The sequence below is a fragment of the Cicer arietinum genome, chromosome 6, assembly GCF_000331145.2.
Source record: "Cicer arietinum cultivar CDC Frontier isolate Library 1 chromosome 6, Cicar.CDCFrontier_v2.0, whole genome shotgun sequence".
Lineage (NCBI taxonomy): Eukaryota > Viridiplantae > Streptophyta > Magnoliopsida > Fabales > Fabaceae > Cicer > Cicer arietinum.
In genome coordinates this window covers 9309495-9330737 of record NC_021165.2, presented here as the reverse complement: position 1 = coordinate 9330737, position 21243 = coordinate 9309495, and the positions used below count along the sequence as shown (strand labels likewise).

Here is a 21243-nt window from a genome sequence, read left to right as displayed (position 1 = left end):
GTCTAGTGTCTACATGGTGGGTAGTTAAGTTAGTTGAGCCTCAACGCATTCTCGGGAAAATTATTAACCGCTTCAAATGCTCCATTAGCCATTTTCTATAGGATTAATTGTTATTTAACATAAGGAAATCATAATTCCTCATTGTCCTTTGGTATTGTCAACAACGACCCACTAAATTTGATATTATTCAAAACTACATTAAAAACAAAATCGCATTTTTCTTCTTTCCATCTATTCCTAACATTTTTGTGTGGCAAAATAGTATATTCCTTTTCGGCTGATATAGGAAACTCTTGTCTTAACGTATATTTTTTAGAATTTAATTTATTTATATGGTGTAAAAAAAATTATACAATCATTCAATTATAATGATTAGATTATTAAAAATATTTAATTTTTATTATAATTATTTTTTAAAGTTATTTATTCAAATAGTTATGATGTATTGACGATATATAAAAATTAATTAACCTTATATTCTTAATCATTATATATATTTAATACACTTTTTTAAAATTTTGATTCACTTGATTTGAAAATGAACTCCTAATTAACTTTCATTAGTCTCATAAAATTAATGAAACTTATATAAATTCCAACTAATTGAAAATTATTTTCTTTTTAATAAGTTTATCTAACGTTTTAATCTCATTTTTGTTAAAATATTGGACCTTTCTCACTTTTCTAATGTGATATTAGTTATTTTTTTAACATGTATAACTTAGAGAATGATATTAAGTATTTATATCATTATATTATCTTAGAAACATTTTTATAGAATAATATAAAAAAAATCAATTTAGAAAATCAGTTTAGAAAAGGTTTAACTTTGACCTCTATCTTAAATAATTTTTCAAATAACGGGTTAACATGAATTAGTTATTAATGATTGGTGTTGCAATAAAAAAAATAGATGATGTGGATACTAAATAGCTTTTTTTTTAAAAAAAACAACTGCGTAGATAACAATTAATTAGGTTGTTATGTTAATATGTTTTTGTTCACACGGGCTCGAGTCCGTATCATCTACTTTTGAACTACCCACTCATTCCAAGTAAATAGCTAATTCGTGATTTAAAATTTAACCTACAAATAGTTTTATTGTTTTAAATGTTTTTGTTGATGTGAATAAATATGAACCTGCTTTAGCTTATTAAGTCAGTATGGTTATTATTCTCGTGTCATTAAAAATATGTGATATCATTTTTTTTGAGAAAAAAAAATCTGCATTGGGATCAAAAGAGTATAAAAAAAAAAAAAGACTACTTTGGTGAGCTTGGTAAAATATATAGAGAAGAAAAAAAATGAAATTAAATCCAATATAATTTTCGGTATATAATTTGTAAAAATTAAGATGTTACTAGTTAGTTTCACATCGATTAAAAATGAAGAAAATGTTGAATATATAAAATACTTTGACTTATATACTTACTCTTTTAAAATTTTAGATTAACATATAGTGTTAAAAAAAATTTGAATGCCAAAACATGTGACGCATTGCTTCTCCTGTACCTATGCACCCCAGCACAACTAAAATATTGTCTCTTTTTGGAACTTTTGGTGCCTAACTGTCTATAAATTGGAGTTGTTTATTTCAGGTTGAGAACGCAGGGAAAGGCATAACATACTAACATAGTACTGTTTTGTGCTGTTTGTTTCTCGGTTGTGGTTTTCTTGTTCTGTATCACTAATGGCTAATAATAATTCAGCAAGAATTGAAACTCTTGATGTTGTTTTAGATGTAAACAAGGACTCCTCCAGAACATGTGAAGGCTCTGACTCCTATGTCTCTGTCCCTTTCTTGCAGAAGGTGTCTCCTAATCTTTCTTTTACAGATTCATATGTATAATATTACATATAGTTTCTTTGTGAACTAATTGGTTTAATTTGTTTGTTACAGTTAATAGCAGAGATGGTGGGAACATATTTCTTGATATTTGCAGGATGTGCTTCTGTAGTGGTGAACAATAACAAAGACAACGTTGTAACACTTCCTGGGATTGCAATTGTTTGGGGACTCACTCTTATGGTACTTGTTTACTCTCTTGGTCATATCTCTGGTGCTCATTTCAATCCTGCTGTCACCCTTGCTTTCGCTTCAACAAGGAGATTTCCTTTAGTACAGGTCAACTACAATTTTTTTGTTATTTTATATTTCATTTCACTTTTAAATGACTTAAAAAATTATTCTAGTGACATAAAATTGGTTTGAATATGTTTACATAATCAATTTTATTTTGTCTCTATCATTAATTTTTAACTAACTTTAATGTATCTAAACATAAATTGTCTTACATTTCAAATCAATTTTAAATAAAATCATTTTATTCAAAATTAATTTTAAATAAAATTATTTTATTCGAAATCAATTTTCACCGTTGCAAAGCCAAAGACACACTTGCTCAGTAAAAAATATTTAATTTAATTTGACAAAAAAAAAATAAAAAATTTGTACTCCATGTTATGGCAACATGTGAATTATCCTTGAATTATATGAGTGTTTTAGGTACCAGCTTATTTATCAGCTCAGGTCTTGGGAGCTACACTTGGTAGTGGAACTTTGAAACTAATATTCAGTGGCAGCCATGATCAGTTTACAGGAACACTTCCAACTGGATCTAATTTTCAAGCTTTTGTACTTGAATTTATAATCACTTTTTTCCTTATGTTTGTCATTTCTGGTGTGGCCACCGATAACAGAGCGGTAAACTCACCGAACATCAAATTTATTTATCCATTAAATTTTCTTCTTATAAAAACCTTTTATTCATTTTTTTTTATATTTTAAAATTTTACAGATTGGTGAATTAGCTGGAATTGCAATTGGATCTACATTATTACTTAATGCGATAATTGCAGCGTACGCATTTACCTATATCTATATCCTAATTAAATGCTAAATTAATTGTACATTTTTCTAAAACTATTTATTCTTAGTGATTTAATTTATATGCACCGACAGTCTTACACTATCAATTAATCATAATCGTTAAATCAATAAAAACTATTCAAAACTATTATGTATCAACTAAGTCACATCACATGATTGTCAAAAATTTGGATTATGTGTAGTTATGTTATACACAGTTGATCTTATATTGACTGTCTAATTAAGATTGAACATTTTATATATCAATATAATTTTTTAAAAATATATATATAATATTTAACTTGAAATATGGACGATTTGATTTTGATCGAACGATCAAAATATAAGTGATTGCATGTAGTAATCACGTTGTGACGAGAACAATACTTGTTATTTGGCAGACCAATAACAGGAGCATCAATGAATCCAGCTAGAAGTTTAGGACCTGCATTTGTACACAATAAATACAGAGGAATATGGATATATTTGGTGTCACCGATTTTAGGAGCGGTGGCCGGAGCATGGGTGTACAACACTGTGAGGTACACTAACAAGCCATTGCGTGAGATCACGAAGAGTGCATCCTTCCTGAGAGAAGCAGGGCGTGGTGGACAACAAATAATCTAAGCAAATGGAAACAACTTGCCTCCAACTGTAATGCATGCAGAGAGTCAATAAGATTTTTAGCTCTGTACATGTCTTTCTTAGAGATAATATCAATCGAAAATTAAATAAAAAGTTGTCTGTGTAATATTTTCACTAATATATGTACTATGGATCAAGATCCATTGTAGTTTTAAAAGGAATTGCATTGCATTGCATATTTCATGCCTCTCGTAATTCGTAATGAATATATTTAAAGTTTTTACATACATAATAAATAATAGAAGGACAGAAGTCATTTTATTAAATTATTTATTTTTGTTATCGGTGAGTTTTTCATTATTATAAATACAAAGTATAACAATAATTTATAAGTTGTGTATGTAGTAATCAATGAACGGTAGTATAAGAAAAAAATAAGTAAAGTTTTATTGAAAATTTAAAAAAAAAATTATTTTGAGACAATTTTTTTATGTTAAAATGACATTCATTATCAGACGGGTAGAGTATCATTATCAATGTCCTGGCCGTCTTAAATAATTTGGTGTCCCATTATAATTTTGAAAAGTGGACCTCTAATAAAAAGAAGCACTAAAAACTAATATAAAATTAAAATTATACAGAAAACTACAATTTTTGGAAATCAATCCCAATACCACATGCATAAAAACATTATATGTATCATGCAATACATCTAATAATTTATAAACATTGGTAATATACGACTAATATTTTGGATCCCTCAAAATTTTGAGGCCTTATGCGGTTATTCAATCTGCAAAGGATATAGGTCGGTTTGATCAATGTCAAACATGTATTTTTTAAGTCAATAGAATTAATAAATAAAAGTATCTAAAATTTTAAATTTTTAAAAAAGCGGATTGCAAAATATTAAATTAAAAAGAGATATTAAATTAAAGATGTCAAAAAGACCAACTCAATTAAGATCATAAGTAGCAAGGTTGGATCACTTGACCATAAGTCAAGAAAAAATGTAAACCAACTTTTTTGCCAAGAAAAATAGATTCTCTATCTTTATTAATTGGTGGTTTTGGTACATTTAATTAAGAGAGAAAGTGATTATTAAAATAAATTATTTAAATAAAAGATAATATTGATTAATAGAAAGATAATGATAAATGTATCAAATGTAGAGAATACAAATCATTTGGTTGGAAATTTGTGACAAACTATTTATTTTTGACAAAGATAGATTGACGTACTTAATAGTTTTTCAAAATGCATATGAATATAGGAAAAAAAAAAAAAAAAAGCTCCATTCTCTATTTAAAAAATAAAATAGATGGTTTAAATATACATTTGGTCCTTTTAATTAGAATATTTTTTGATTTTGCTCTTTGTAAATTTTTTTATTTGATTAACATCCATGCAAATATAATTTTATTTTAAAATAGTATTTTTTATCCAATTTCTGTAACAAAAATTATAACACTATAACCATATTTTTAACAACAAAAAAATAAAACCAAATATAATGAAATTATAATATTTTTTAACATAAAATTAATTTCAAATGTTTCATTCTTTTTATTCAAATTAATCTATCGTTAATATAATATTTTTCTTCGTCTAATGGTACTTGTTGGACAATGGTCGGTTCTATAATTGGCTCTAAATCAAAGTTTTTCTTCTTGGTGTGAAGATTAAGGAATTTTAGGAGAGTATGCGAAAAAGTTTAAAACTGAGAGAAGTCGTAGATCTAGTAATGATAAGGGGTATTGAATGAATTCGCCATATTGACAGAGTTGAACCTTTAATTAAATTTATTATGCTTTTCCATTTTTATTTTGTTTATAAATTGCAACACAATGTAAAAAATTCTATAATGGGAACTGAATTGAAACGATGAAGAAGAAGATACAATTTAGCTTTTTTAGAGAAAAATACTAAAATATTTTGAATTAACTTTATGTTAAAAAAATTTAATTATTTTTGAATTATTATTTTTGTTAAAAAATTATTATATTATAACGGTGTTACAATTTTTGTAATATTAATAAGATGAAATGAATATCATAACTTGGGTGGGCTTTAAAAAATTATTATAATATCAATTTATATTATATTATAACGGTGTTACAATTTTTTGTATTATTAATAAGATGAAAAGAATATCATAATTGGATTGGAAAGATCAAAGAAATATTTAAATTTAAAAAACTTATGAATTATATAAAAATAAATATAAAATAAATAATAAAAACAAATAGTCCACATAACCATAACTTGAGTGGGCTTTTAGTTAAGATGATTCGGACCTAGTTAGTTTGAGTCAGGTTGGCTCATAGAATTGCTACAAAAAATGTTTCAAGAAATATAAATCGATATTATCATTATTTTCTATATAATATTTAAAAATAATAATATAGGTGCAATATTTTAATAAAGATTTAATTTTTTTATGTTGACCTTCTATTTTCTTAAAATTGTTTTAGTCAATAAACTCAGATTCTGTTAAATAATTTATTTTTAATTGAAACTCACTAACCACATTCCAATTAATTGATTAAAATTATTTTATATCAAATAAAATATAACATTTAATATTATCATCAAAACAACTTTGTGCTATATTTTTTACTTTTTTAAAGAAAAAAATGCAACTATAAATATATCAAGACAATAAAATTAAGTTAGTTTTATCATAACTAAATAAAAAATGAATTATAGATAATTTTATTTATAAGTATAAATTTTTAGAAATATATCAATTTTTAGTTCAACTCATGAATAAAACAGTTAATTAAATATTGTACGAATAATTATGATATGTTATTTAAATGATTAATTAAATTCAATAATTACATAATTTTTTTTTGTTTAAGTGTTTTACACATATAATAAAATAAATTATAACGTTATATTGTTAACAACTTATAATTTATAATTGATATAATCAAAATACGATATTATAACATTGAAGTATACATAATTAAATTATCTTACAATAAAGATAAAAAAAAAATAAAAAAAGGTTGATCATTAATACATAGATAGTTGAAGTCATTATTGTTAATGAAGTTATAAATTCATAGTAGAACAAAAGATTTTATGAAATTCATACGTCATATACACAAGTGACTTCATAATTATTTTAAAAATACAAACCAAATTATTCTTGCGTTAACGTATTTTATATTATTTTGATATTAAAATATTTTATTTTATCTATGTGTTAAAGTATCCATTCTTTGAATCTGCTAGCCTGTGTTATTCCTAACTAATTAATTCTTGTTTGTATTAAATTTTGGTGTTGTGTAGGTAAATAACTAAAACTTTGTGTTGTTATAATAGTAATTTCTTTTTTAGTTTGAAAGATCTAGTCGTGACAAATGATGGTGGTGTGCTTTATTTAATTATTAATTAATATGTTAGATAATTCCCTCAAAATAAGAATACAATTTGAAAATAGGAGATAAATTCCTTTAATTAGGAAGTGGTTGTTAGGTTTACTACTAAGTTTTATCCATGTGAGATTAAAACAAAAACAAAAAGAGAGAGAAAAAGGGATTTAATCCCTAAATATAGAAAAGAAAGCAACAATTGGTAGCTAATAAAATAGAGAAAAAAAAATTATTTCCTTTATATTTAGATTTTCTAATTAACATCATGGAAAAAAACATTGTTCCAATGTCATCTTAATTTTGATCTCTATCTTAATATTTGTATCTATTTCAATAATAGATAAAATAAATGTATGAAGATATATATAATATATATATATATATATAAGTATATTTTATAAATTAAATAATTTCCTAATCATGTTAATCTTAATAATATGAATAATATAAACAACCAACATTTATTATCTTAATCTTAATATTAATTTTATATCAATCTTTATTTTAATTTAACTTCATCGTGTCTTATTTATCTTAATCTTAAGCAATATATCTAAAAATTATATTATAAAAGATATCAAACATTTCACATGGAAAATATCTGTGGTGAATGTTTTATGGAAATATATCATCACATAGATAATACTCTCTTCGATTTTATAGGCAAAAATATATAGTTTCACACTTATTAAAAATAATAATTATGTGTATTTAATTTTGTTGATTATATTTTAAGAATTAAAAAGTAAATGCAAGGATATATTTGGAAAATGTCCTTAAATAGAAAGAAATAAATTGATTTGTTTTTGAGTCAATAATTGCTCAACCCTCATTATTATTATTATTATTATATTAAGTAATATAAATTAATCCTCATTGTTCCGTTATATAAAGACAGAGAGATGAAACAAGTTCTGTGCTTTCTGTAAACCTTAGAAGGTGAAATATAATTTTCCAAAAAACTAGTTATAGGAGCACAAAGATTGTTTGGTTTGTGTTTTGTTGTTTCTCTATATTAGTGATGGATGACAATTCAGCTAGCAATGGAACAATCAATGAGGTCGTTTTAAACGTAAACAAGGATGACTTAAAGATAACTGAAAACTCAACCGCCCCTGCCACTGCTTCTTTCTTGCAAAAGGTCTCTCCTTTTCTTTATTTTCAATTATGTTTGATGTATGTGTTTCATAAATTATCACATAACTGTTATTTGTTGATGAAAATATCTACAGTTGGTAGCTGAAGTGGTAGGCACCTATTTCTTGATATTTGCTGGTTGTGCTTCAGTGGTGGTGAACAAGAACAATGAAAATGTTGTAACACTTCCTGGGATTTCAATTGTTTGGGGACTTGCTGTCATGGTCTTGGTTTACTCTCTTGGTCATATCTCTGGTGCTCATTTCAATCCTGCTGTTACAATTGCTTTTGCCACCACCAGAAGATTTCCCCTCAAACAGGTGCACCAAACTCACCATTTTTTTTTTAATTTTTTTTTTAATTTTTAATTTTTGATTGTTAAACTTGGTAGGAAAATTAGAGGTCAAATAATTAGTTCATCATTACAGCCCACTTTACTTGAAAATGAATCTCTTCAATTCTAACTTACTTTGACCTTTTCACATTATTTTATAATTTCGGAAGAAAACATTTCAATTCACATTGGATAAAAGTGAATAAAGTCCACAATTGGGTGTTCACACACATGTAGCTAGAAAAATAATGGAATGAAATATATCTTATCTCTCTATCCAATTGTTTAAATTTAAATTTGTCTTAAAGTTGTTAGCATGACTAAGGTGATGTAATTATTTTGAATTTTTATGATTGCATATAGGTACCAGGCTATGTAGTAGCTCAAGTCCTTGGATCGACACTTGCAAGTGGAACTCTTAGATTACTATTTAGTGGGAAGGATAACCAATTTGCAGGAACACTCCCAGATGGATCTAACTTGCAAGCTTTTGTTGTTGAATTCATAATCACTTTTTATCTTATGTTTATCATATCTGGAGTTGCCACCGATAATAGAGCGGTAACATTCTTATTCATTTATCCTAAAGTTTTATTTTGTTTGATTCAACACATGTCTAGCAAAATAGGAATTGGCAAATCACATTGTCAAACTCTTGATACAAAAAAGCGGCAATTAAATTGACTAGTTGTCTAAATATAGTTGTAACGTTTTGAACCATTTGGAAGAATGCTAGTATAGTAGTTTAAATAACAAGACAAATTAGCTTGTACGAAACAAATAACCCATATTTGAATATATTTCTAATTCTTAGACCACCCTATTTATTGGCATTTATTTATTTGTTTTATTTTGAAACTTGCAGATTGGTGAATTGGCTGGAATTGCCGTTGGGTCTACTGTACTTTTGAATGTGATGTTTGCAGGGTATTAAACTTATCCCAAGACTAATTTATATTATCATATGCTTTATGTTTATGTATTTAAAATATATATATTTTATTAATTATCGTTATTTACATACATCTATAACTTTCATACATGTGTCTAAGATGTGTTCAAGAAGTGTCTAAAGAATGTTCAAACAAACACGTGTCTCAGTTGAAGGACACATTATATGAGAGTTGAACACTATTGGATTTGGCGACACACTTATATTGGGAGATGTTGTACTTCCTAGAATAGAAAATTGTATTATTTATATTTATGATTGTGTCAATTTCTAATATTAGTTTGTTTTATTGATAGGCCAATAACAGGGGCATCAATGAATCCAGCAAGAAGCATAGGACCTGCATTTGTACACATGGAATATAATGGAATATGGATATATTTGGTGTCTCCAATTCTAGGGGCTGTGGCTGGTGCATGGGTTTATAACATCATTCGATATACGGATAAGTCGGTTCGTGAGATCACCAAAAGTGCATCTTTCCTCAAAGGAGTAAAGCCATAGTTTGTTCTTTCTTTAGGAAGTTGTCCAGTAGTGGAGCTTTGTTGGAATTAGGGTGGTCACGGCTACCTCAAAATTCAAACAAATTTTTTAAATTTATAAAAAATTATAAATTAAAATTTTAATTATGTATTTTGAGTTTCGTCTAAAATATAAAAATCAAATAAATAGTTTAATAGATTCAAAAATATAATTGAAAACAATTGATCATTGTTTTTTTTTAATATTTTAGTTTAAACTATTTATTTTATTTCACATTATATGTTATCTTAAAATAATGTGTTGTATTTAAGTGTTTTCATAAATAAATATTTAAGTGATTTTTAATTGTTTATATATTATTATTTTTCATTATGGTTTTAGTATTTGTCATTAAAAAAGTTTATCAATTGTTTTCTTTTTTGTCTTTTTAAAGTCGACGTCCAATCGATATTTGTCAGTTGAGTTAGAATTTAAAGACGGTTATGCAACTGTTATAATGGTATAAAATTTAGTGTTTTATCTATAAAAAAAATCTAGTGTTTGAAAAAATTTATATTTGTTAAAATAAGCATTTAATTTTAAAATATCAACTTGTTTAAATTGAACAAAATCAACATGTTCTTTATCAGTTTGGTTTGAATTTTGTGAAAAAAATTGTTAAAGCTCCACCAAATTGATGTTTAGATTTTTACCTCTAATTAAATAATTTCCTAATCATGTTAATCTTAATAATATGAATAATATAAACAACCAACATTTATTATCTTAATCTTAATATTAATTTTATATCAATCTTTATTTTAATTTAACTTCATCGTGTCTTATTTATCTTAATCTTAAGCAATATATCTAAAAATTATATTATAAAAGATATCAAACATTTCACATGGAAAATATCTGTGGTGAATGTTTTATGGAAATATATCATCACATAGATAATACTCTCTTCGATTTTATAGGCAAAAATATATAGTTTCACACTTATTAAAAATAATAATTATGTGTATTTAATTTTGTTGATTATATTTTAAGAATTAAAAAGTAAATGCAAGGATATATTTGGAAAATGTCCTTAAATAGAAAGAAATAAATTGATTTGTTTTTGAGTCAATAATTGCTCAACCCTCATTATTATTATTATTATTATATTAAGTAATATAAATTAATCCTCATTGTTCCGTTATATAAAGACAGAGAGATGAAACAAGTTCTGTGCTTTCTGTAAACCTTAGAAGGTGAAATATAATTTTCCAAAAAACTAGTTATAGGAGCACAAAGATTGTTTGGTTTGTGTTTTGTTGTTTCTCTATATTAGTGATGGATGACAATTCAGCTAGCAATGGAACAATCAATGAGGTCGTTTTAAACGTAAACAAGGATGACTTAAAGATAACTGAAAACTCAACCGCCCCTGCCACTGCTTCTTTCTTGCAAAAGGTCTCTCCTTTTCTTTATTTTCAATTATGTTTGATGTATGTGTTTCATAAATTATCACATAACTGTTATTTGTTGATGAAAATATCTACAGTTGGTAGCTGAAGTGGTAGGCACCTATTTCTTGATATTTGCTGGTTGTGCTTCAGTGGTGGTGAACAAGAACAATGAAAATGTTGTAACACTTCCTGGGATTTCAATTGTTTGGGGACTTGCTGTCATGGTCTTGGTTTACTCTCTTGGTCATATCTCTGGTGCTCATTTCAATCCTGCTGTTACAATTGCTTTTGCCACCACCAGAAGATTTCCCCTCAAACAGGTGCACCAAACTCACCATTTTTTTTTTAATTTTTTTTTTAATTTTTAATTTTTGATTGTTAAACTTGGTAGGAAAATTAGAGGTCAAATAATTAGTTCATCATTACAGCCCACTTTACTTGAAAATGAATCTCTTCAATTCTAACTTACTTTGACCTTTTCACATTATTTTATAATTTCGGAAGAAAACATTTCAATTCACATTGGATAAAAGTGAATAAAGTCCACAATTGGGTGTTCACACACATGTAGCTAGAAAAATAATGGAATGAAATATATCTTATCTCTCTATCCAATTGTTTAAATTTAAATTTGTCTTAAAGTTGTTAGCATGACTAAGGTGATGTAATTATTTTGAATTTTTATGATTGCATATAGGTACCAGGCTATGTAGTAGCTCAAGTCCTTGGATCGACACTTGCAAGTGGAACTCTTAGATTACTATTTAGTGGGAAGGATAACCAATTTGCAGGAACACTCCCAGATGGATCTAACTTGCAAGCTTTTGTTGTTGAATTCATAATCACTTTTTATCTTATGTTTATCATATCTGGAGTTGCCACCGATAATAGAGCGGTAACATTCTTATTCATTTATCCTAAAGTTTTATTTTGTTTGATTCAACACATGTCTAGCAAAATAGGAATTGGCAAATCACATTGTCAAACTCTTGATACAAAAAAGCGGCAATTAAATTGACTAGTTGTCTAAATATAGTTGTAACGTTTTGAACCATTTGGAAGAATGCTAGTATAGTAGTTTAAATAACAAGACAAATTAGCTTGTACGAAACAAATAACCCATATTTGAATATATTTCTAATTCTTAGACCACCCTATTTATTGGCATTTATTTATTTGTTTTATTTTGAAACTTGCAGATTGGTGAATTGGCTGGAATTGCCGTTGGGTCTACTGTACTTTTGAATGTGATGTTTGCAGGGTATTAAACTTATCCCAAGACTAATTTATATTATCATATGCTTTATGTTTATGTATTTAAAATATATATATTTTATTAATTATCGTTATTTACATACATCTATAACTTTCATACATGTGTCTAAGATGTGTTCAAGAAGTGTCTAAAGAATGTTCAAACAAACACGTGTCTCAGTTGAAGGACACATTATATGAGAGTTGAACACTATTGGATTTGGCGACACACTTATATTGGGAGATGTTGTACTTCCTAGAATAGAAAATTGTATTATTTATATTTATGATTGTGTCAATTTCTAATATTAGTTTGTTTTATTGATAGGCCAATAACAGGGGCATCAATGAATCCAGCAAGAAGCATAGGACCTGCATTTGTACACATGGAATATAATGGAATATGGATATATTTGGTGTCTCCAATTCTAGGGGCTGTGGCTGGTGCATGGGTTTATAACATCATTCGATATACGGATAAGTCGGTTCGTGAGATCACCAAAAGTGCATCTTTCCTCAAAGGAGTAAAGCCATAGTTTGTTCTTTCTTTAGGAAGTTGTCCAGTAGTGGAGCTTTGTTGGAATTAGGGTGGTCACGGCTACCTCAAAATTCAAACAAATTTTTTAAATTTATAAAAAATTATAAATTAAAATTTTAATTATGTATTTTGAGTTTCGTCTAAAATATAAAAATCAAATAAATAGTTTAATAGATTCAAAAATATAATTGAAAACAATTGATCATTGTTTTTTTTTAATATTTTAGTTTAAACTATTTATTTTATTTCACATTATATGTTATCTTAAAATAATGTGTTGTATTTAAGTGTTTTCATAAATAAATATTTAAGTGATTTTTAATTGTTTATATATTATTATTTTTCATTATGGTTTTAGTATTTGTCATTAAAAAAGTTTATCAATTGTTTTCTTTTTTGTCTTTTTAAAGTCGACGTCCAATCGATATTTGTCAGTTGAGTTAGAATTTAAAGACGGTTATGCAACTGTTATAATGGTATAAAATTTAGTGTTTTATCTATAAAAAAAATCTAGTGTTTGAAAAAATTTATATTTGTTAAAATAAGCATTTAATTTTAAAATATCAACTTGTTTAAATTGAACAAAATCAACATGTTCTTTATCAGTTTGGTTTGAATTTTGTGAAAAAAATTGTTAAAGCTCCACCAAATTGATGTTTAGATTTTTACCTCTAAAAATTAACGAAATAAACTGATATACTACACTCGTAGTTCTATCTCTCAAACTTGTGTAGCTTCTCATTCTAATTTCTCCTAGCTATGTCGTTATGTTTGCAATTTTTGTGTCGATTTTCTTTACAAATTTACAACTTAAAATTTTACGATGTTTTTAATTAGTAAGTTAACTGACAAATGTTAATATTACTAAGTCCTAGCAAATGTCAATATTAGTCGGTTGACGTTTTGTCCCTCGTTCGACCCCAAGACCTCATAATTGTGCAGATTATTTATAATGGAATTTGACATCTCTTTTAAGATAAAAAAAATTAATATATAATAAAATATAATATTAATTAAAATTTAAATTTTTTAATGCATCTAATCTTTTTGTTCAAACTCCACCACTAAAGTTGTCTAAATATGAATTATTCCAAGTAGAAATTAAAATGTTATTAAGTAAATTACCTTCAAGTGTCATTTAAAGAGGCAAGAACTCTTCAAATTTTAATGTGGAGATCACTATTTATCAATCATAAAACAAAATGTTTGTCTCCTTGTATTTTACTTTACTAAATATATGGTTCACGCGATTCTACTGACTAGTTAGGTCAAACAAGCCCCTATTGAACATGGTTGGTGGGTTACAGACTTACAGTATATTGGCATTTAAGACATGAGACACTTCTTTTGTTCACGTGTTGCCTTTAATAATTAAAAAACTGATTTATGCCTTTTTATTATAAAGAGATTGAGTCTAAAGAAATGAGTTAAATTTTCATAATACAGTAAATTCAGATTTAAATTTATGCAAGAAGATATGTTCATATTAAAAACTGATGTAGGAAAACTATGAGAAAAAATAAAAGAAAGGTAGTTAGCCCCATTAAGGGGATGGGACCAGAAATGGTTAAATTGTGGCACATGGGCTGCATAAATACATTTTCAGAATCACATGGATCCTATGTTTGGTTTTAATGACAAAACCGTACCCAACTCCTCTCTTCAGTTGAGAAACTAAATATAAACAAGATTTATGAATAAATATACAATTTTAGAATTTTTATTTTATAAAATATTTAAAATTCAGAATATAAAAAATATTTTTCAAGTGTATTTAGATGATTTTTTTTTTTGAGATAATGTAATTTTAGAGTGTAATTCAAATTTTTGTAGGTAAATTTCCTTTTTAGATAATAAATTTAGAGAATTTTTAAAATAAATAGATTTATGAAATATTTTGTCCAAGTTAAATTTAGAGAATTTCAAATACTACTTTAATGATAAGAATTTGAAATTCCTTCTTAACTTTGTTCAATGTGAATCTTAAATTTGTTCCTATAAACTTTCAATTTTTTTCACCCTTTTTCAATTTTCATTTTTACTCAACACTTTTTAAATTTATAAATATGACCAAAATTTAAATAAATAATTGTTCCATCCAAGCAACACAATTTATTAATGAAGAAAATGCAATTAAAGTATTTTGAATTGCTTAAAACTTTTAATTTTTTAAAATTTTCAATTTCTTCACACTTTTCAAAATCAAGTATTTAACACATAATAATAAGATAGTTACAATATTAAATTTAAAAATAATATCTTTTGATATGATAGAATATACGAGTATATGATCATTGTTAGTAAGAATAAAATATTTATCATTTTGCATGAAATACATCATATGCAAACTACTTTAGTATCTAATGATATTTAAAAGAATTTGATAATATTTCAACCCTTTTACAATCAATGACATTGTTTTTAATTCTAAAAAACCAAAAACTACAATATCAAGAAAAAGAAGGAATGTAAAAAAAAAACTTTATAAATATTCAATTAAATTTAATAAAATTTATTAAAAAAAAATAATGGTCAGAATATGAAGACCTATCAATCTTGAAGAAAAAAAATGGTACCTATGCAACTAAAGGACCTTTTAGTGTGGTCGTGTGGGAATATCTTCGATTAAAATATGCAAAAAATAATTTTATCATCTAGACAATCTTAACACATATTGTGCCATTGGAGTAAACCTATAGAGAATGAAAAATGGTGAATAACTAAATCACGAAGAATGTGAAATGCATAAATGAATTGCATGTAGTCAACATTTCCTATTAATCTCAGTATAATTTTTAGTTGTACAGTAAAGATTAGATTATCATATTTTAAGGGTTTAAATATAGCTTTGGTCTTTGTAATTATAACATTTTTTAATTTTAGTCCTCCTAAGTTTTTTGTTTTATGCACATCCCTACAAATACAGATTAATTTTAAAATGGTCCCTCCGTCCAACTTCTGATAAAGAATTTATAAGATTGTTAAGCTTTTTTCATAAATATATATATATATTAGAAATTAAAAATCTTGATTATTTTTTAAAAGTGTGACGAAAATTAAGAACCCTAATTTATATTGTCTCATTATTCACATATTTGCCCCTTTTCTCTCCCTCTTCTCGCCACCTTCCCACCTTCAAGGGAGAAAATCAAACACCACTCTAAATATATTTATGTTGTTCTCCAACTCGCAAGGACGCAAGCTCGCACCATCTTCTCATTTTTTTCCCCACTTGCTAGCTCCATTCTTCTTGGTCGTTTTAGAACGATCTAGTGGTCGCGAGTTGAGTTATAAGCTATGTGTTTCGTAGTTGCATGTTGGATCTTAGATGTGGATACGCATGAAAGTTTGAAACTTTTGACATGTAATTCATGAAGCTGATAAGTGGTTTTGTAGTAGTGTATGTTTTGTTAGGACTAAAACAATATAGTTGTACTAACAAGTTTTTGTTTGAATATTAGAGGGAGACAATAGAAATTAGAGTTCTCAATTTTGGTCACCCTTTCAAGAAATAATCAGATTTTTAATTTTTAATTTATTTTTTGTTTTTTATTAAAAAAAGTTAACGGTTTTTTAGAATTTTTTAACATAAGTTGAATTAAGAGACCATTTTAAAATGAATCTATATTTTGTAGGAATGTGAATCAAACAAAAAAGTTTACGAGAACTAAAATAAAATAAAAATGTTATAATTGTAAGGACCAAAGACATATTTAAACATATTTTAAGTTATATTCTAGATTAAATTTTATAACATAAAACAAAAACCTTTAAATCTCTATTTAATAATTGATGTTTCAATCTAGATAAAGAGAAATGTGAAGAGAAAAGATATGAAATAAACAAATAAAAATCAAATATTTAATAAGAAAAGTCATTTGGTTTAATAAATGCAATAATGGTTACACTGATAGGAGGGGGAGGGACGAAGAAGACCTTTAGATAGGAATGTGCACAATACTATTTTTCAGGCGTTAAGATATAACTTCGAGCAAGTCTTGAAGAGTATCAATCAAGTATGAACTATTTAGAGAAAAAAAAAAACTAATTGAAAAATTTAGAGAAAAAAAAAACTATTTAAAAATGAAAAAAGTGCGAAAAAATATTTCGACTAGATCATCACTTGCTAAATAAATATGATATTATTGATATTGATGTGAGTTGTTTATAAAATTGAAATAGAATGGATGTGGGATGAATGGGCAAACATATAGTAGAGCTACAAATATAATTTGTTTAAAAGTAAAATTAGAGTGACACATGAACGTATAATTGATTTGACAAAAATAGAACTATGTGACAGAATTGACAATGAAATGACAATAGAATGACTTGTAAGACTATTTTAATATATTATTAATAGATCATTTCTTCCTTTTAGCCTTTGTCTATCTTGCACAAGTGAAGTAAGTACCGCATGGTTTAAAAATAATCTCAACCTTTGAGGCTTTGTTTGAAGAAAGAAAGGGAATGGAGGGTTTTAAGAGGAGGACAAGAGATATATATATATTAAAAGAGAGAAATCTTTTACTTTACTTGATAGAATAATTTTGTAAAGAATGATAAAAAAATGTTGATGATAAATATATTTTTAATATTTAAAGTATTATAATAACACGAAAAAGGAGTCGAAAAATTTATCTAAATTCTCAAAAATATGTCAAAACTATTCTCCAATACAATTTTTTTAGTTCTCCATATTAGGGGATTTTGTGCAATGAAGAAAAATTGCCCCAACCTCACCCCTCCGAAAATCATCTCTTCCTCCTTCCTTTTTTTTCCCTAAGTCCTCCCTCCCTCTTTCTTCCTAAACTCCCAAATAAAACCTAAAAGTTATTATAAAAATAAAAAAATAAAAAATAAACTTAGTTATTTATCTACACATGCGCGTTGTGAACTCTCAAGAGATTATCTTTCCTCCACTTTTATTCTCCTTCCTCTCGGTGAAGGATAAGTTATTAGATCATGGACTAGATATATTGCATAATTTCTTTAGATTACTTTAGTAATTATTTGAAAAATTATCCATTCTATTGTAACTCCACGACCAAGGAGAATGGCAGTGCAAGCACTGATGGAAAAGATCCAAAATGAGTGCGTCTTATTAGTTATCAAGTCGTAGTCTTCTGCAAAAAGATAATCATTAAGAATTTTCACTAATTATTGAACTTGAAGAGAACAGTATGGTAAAAGAAAAGTGGTTTGTGACTCAATTTCTCAACGGTGGAGATATAGACTTCAGTACTGACATAAATTAGTGCTTGTCGTTGAAACTTACAACTAAGTGTACTTGAGTTTTTGGGGATATATATTCATTTTCATCCTTCTTTGTCAGATGCACATTCTTACATGTTGATACTGATTATTTACAATGTATAATACTAATAATAAAAAATTTCCAATTTTAAATCTTGAAACGAATCCATGCTGATCATGTTTGACATAAGAATACTTATAAACAAGATATTGTTAAAATACTAGGGAGTGAGTTTAGAGGGCAAACAAGAAACGTGCTTTACATGTTCATACTGCACGAATAGCCTTTCAAATTTACAGAAACATCTTACACTTTATTTTAATTTTTCATGTACAAAGAAATTTGTTAAACCAATTCATTATTCTTTCTCTTGGCATCAAAACTATTGAACACCAAAGTACAAACCAGATATACCCCTGCGTATTACATGACACAGGTTTACATCTAGATATATTATACATAGTGTGAAATTAAAAATGTACAATGTGACTGGGAAGGACATCTGAAAGAAAAAAAAAATGAAGAATGAAAGAATTTAAGTTAGAAGACCTCACTAAAGAAAACATGGATCTACATGTCAGAAGATTATACTATTGGACAGAAACACTTTCTTCCACCATTGTCATGAAACCTAGGAAAAAAACTAGTTTCAACTTGGTGTCTGAAGATTGTTTCGGTTTCGGGAACTAGTATCGCGAGCAGAACCACTCCTTTGCCTGGTTCTTGGAATAATCATAGGCCAACAACACACTAAAACAAAGAGCAGCTCCATCACGAATGCCGTCATTGCTATCCATATAAATATGCTCATCTTCCAATACCATAAAATCCTCTTGATTAAAGGAAGTTCTGATTCAATAAATATAGATGAATCATATATTTGTGGAATGCCGGCACCAGGTAGATATTCTGCTCGCTGCTCAAGGGTTACTTTTAAACATGAAGTAGGTACATCCCCTTCAACAAAACTACTCATCTTGGCATCCAGGGTCTGAGTCTCTGATACATAACCAGTAAGAAGAGGAACAATCTTGAGGAAAGTCGTGATTAGGCGGATAGGCTCACTTCTGAATCTTAACATGCAAGGTTGCCTCGAACTTGCAAGTGTTTTACCATTGGAAGATAAGAAGTCTACCCTGATCTATAAAAAAGCAACCATAAATAGCAACCATAAGAAGCAACTCATAAGCAAGCAACCATGAAATTATGAACTGCAATTATTATTGTAATCCAAATTCCTTAAGCAGGAAATGATTTTTTTTTACAGAGAGCACATATATACACTCAAAGAAACCATGATTATTTAACAGGGAACAAGAACATTTGATTCTCTTCTTTGTCTAATAAACCTAACGGTTATTTTAAAGCATCAAGTCATCAACACCATAATGGTAGGAAACAAAGCAGATACAAGAAATGACATGCCAAAGAAACACTTCAACAGAGGGGAGGGAGGGGGAATAGTGAGATGTTTGGTTCAAAAGAGGGAGGAATTTTAAATAATTTTTTAGTTATATAGAGCACATCCCCTCCAAATCCCCCCAAAATGGAGGAGGAGCAAAATGAGCTTTAGGAGGGCTTTTTGGCTCCCTCCCCTCCATCAACCTCCAACCATACACACCCTAAACATCTCAGTCTCCAACACAACCTTAATGTGAAAGCCATTTGGCATACATAATTGAAGAGGGAACCAAGCATTGGGCAATAATTCAGTTGAACTCTTTTCAAATGAGTTAAATGGCCGAGAGATACTTTGACCTCCTTACAAAAGAAATTAACTTTTGAACTTCTAAAATCATGTACATGACATCTCATTTAAGCACAAAAGATTAATATAACATTGAGAATTGGAACTAGCACCAAGTTACCACTCAAACTTTTGAAATTGCCATACAGAACTATCTTCAAAACTCAAAAACATAAACTATATCATAAATAGCACAATACCATCCTAACCTTTCTCATTTATACTAAGAAAACATGTAGAACTAGTAAAATATCATAACAACAAGGTAAAGAAAGGAAAACCATGTTAAGACAAGGGTTCTTTAAATTTGAAATGAATCATATAGCTATATACCTGAAAGACACCGAGTTTTGTATTGTATCCCGACTCGGGCACTAGCAATGAAACAATGACCTGCACTTTTTGTTTAAAAGGGATAACCCTTTTATTCACCCACCTATCAACAACAACGCTATTATCATCAGAACAATACTCACCACCAACACCAGCACATGATATTATGGGAACAAATGCAACAGGACTCTGCTTGGTGTAATCAAAATTCAAGCCTTGTTTCATCTGAAAGGGCTTTTCCACCATACCCTTAACCAAAAACCCACTAAACACAAGTGAAGAAACCAAAAGAGCAATCAAAATGCAACAAACATAGATTGACCACAAAAAGCCCCATCCACACCGAAATGCCACATTCCAAAAGGACTTGTTTTCATTTAACCATTTCATAGCTGAAGGACCAATGATCCCACAAACAAAACACCAAACCCTACCCAAAATCCAGATAGAAAAAACTCTCCCTTTTCTCATTGTTCCAAAAGGGTCTACAAAAAACATGCAAGTGTGAAACATTAATGAAATTGGAGACTTCATCAACATAAAGAAAATCCTGATTTGAAACATGATTGCCCTAATCACCAAACTCGTTACAAAATCAAGCAAATTCGAAGGTGAATCGTTGAGTTCACTCGCTGAGTCAACGGAATCATCGAGTGGTTCGTCGTGTGTAACTGTAGTTAACGTCGATTCCTCGTTTCTATCTTCCGTCACATAACTCGGAGATGGAGAAGAACCAACTTTCCCTTTCTCAGGAAAATTCTCATTTTCCTTCAAAATTGAAGAATTTTGACTCTTTTTTGTTGCATTGATGGTGAAATTGGTGCCGGAAACGGTGTCCGACGATTCCTTATCCGGTGATCGACGGCGAATTGAACGGCGACGGACTGTGGTAGCCGGAGGTGAAGATGGTGGTGGTTTTGGGTTACAAAGATCGGAAG

The 21243-nt window shown here is 27.8% G+C and overlaps 4 protein-coding genes across 4 annotated transcripts; 3 read left to right on the top strand and 1 right to left on the bottom strand.

Moving 5' to 3' along the window:
* The first annotated feature begins 1588 nt into the window (after positions 1 to 1588).
* LOC101515259 (nodulin-26-like) lies at positions 1589 to 3701 on the top strand. The gene is made up of 5 exons (XM_004504208.4): positions 1589 to 1810; positions 1901 to 2125; positions 2507 to 2704; positions 2799 to 2860; positions 3271 to 3701. Exons 1-5 carry the CDS (start codon positions 1691 to 1693, stop codon positions 3494 to 3496), a joined length of 831 nt encoding a protein of 276 aa, XP_004504265.1. The 5' UTR covers positions 1589 to 1690; the 3' UTR covers positions 3497 to 3701.
* Positions 3702 to 7734: 4033 nt separating this feature from the next.
* LOC101514932 (nodulin-26-like) lies at positions 7735 to 10095 on the top strand. Its single transcript, XM_004504207.4, has 5 exons — positions 7735 to 7978; positions 8070 to 8294; positions 8672 to 8869; positions 9174 to 9235; positions 9557 to 10095. Exons 1-5 carry the CDS (start codon positions 7859 to 7861, stop codon positions 9762 to 9764), a joined length of 813 nt encoding a protein of 270 aa, XP_004504264.1. The 5' UTR covers positions 7735 to 7858; the 3' UTR covers positions 9765 to 10095.
* Positions 10096 to 10936: 841 nt separating this feature from the next.
* LOC101514601 (nodulin-26-like) lies at positions 10937 to 13297 on the top strand. The gene is made up of 5 exons (XM_004504206.4): positions 10937 to 11180; positions 11272 to 11496; positions 11874 to 12071; positions 12376 to 12437; positions 12759 to 13297. Exons 1-5 carry the CDS (start codon positions 11061 to 11063, stop codon positions 12964 to 12966), a joined length of 813 nt encoding a protein of 270 aa, XP_004504263.1. The 5' UTR covers positions 10937 to 11060; the 3' UTR covers positions 12967 to 13297.
* A 5269-nt stretch (positions 13298 to 18566) lies between these two features.
* LOC101509750 (seipin-2-like) lies at positions 18567 to 21241 on the bottom strand (the record flags this gene model as incomplete). Its single annotated transcript, XM_004504361.4, has 2 exons — positions 18567 to 19366; positions 20306 to 21241. Coding segments are annotated over 2 exons (1428 nt in total), but the record flags the coding sequence as incomplete, so codon positions are not given.
* Positions 21242 to 21243: the final 2 nt, after the last annotated feature.

Coding starts and splice junctions, on each gene's coding strand:
- LOC101515259 (XM_004504208.4), top strand. CDS start 1,691: ATGGCTAATAATAATTCAGCAAGAATTGAAACTCTTGATGTTGTTTTA. Junction 2,705..2,798: donor TGGCCACCGATAACAGAGCG/GTAAACTCACCG, acceptor AAAATTTTACAG/ATTGGTGAATTAGCTGGAAT. Junction 2,861..3,270: donor CTTAATGCGATAATTGCAGC/GTACGCATTTAC, acceptor GTTATTTGGCAG/ACCAATAACAGGAGCATCAA.
- LOC101514932 (XM_004504207.4), top strand. CDS start 7,859: ATGGATGACAATTCAGCTAGCAATGGAACAATCAATGAGGTCGTTTTA. Junction 7,979..8,069: donor CTGCTTCTTTCTTGCAAAAG/GTCTCTCCTTTT, acceptor AAATATCTACAG/TTGGTAGCTGAAGTGGTAGG. Junction 9,236..9,556: donor TTGAATGTGATGTTTGCAGG/GTATTAAACTTA, acceptor TTTTATTGATAG/GCCAATAACAGGGGCATCAA.
- LOC101514601 (XM_004504206.4), top strand. CDS start 11,061: ATGGATGACAATTCAGCTAGCAATGGAACAATCAATGAGGTCGTTTTA. Junction 11,497..11,873: donor GAAGATTTCCCCTCAAACAG/GTGCACCAAACT, acceptor GATTGCATATAG/GTACCAGGCTATGTAGTAGC. Junction 12,072..12,375: donor TTGCCACCGATAATAGAGCG/GTAACATTCTTA, acceptor TGAAACTTGCAG/ATTGGTGAATTGGCTGGAAT.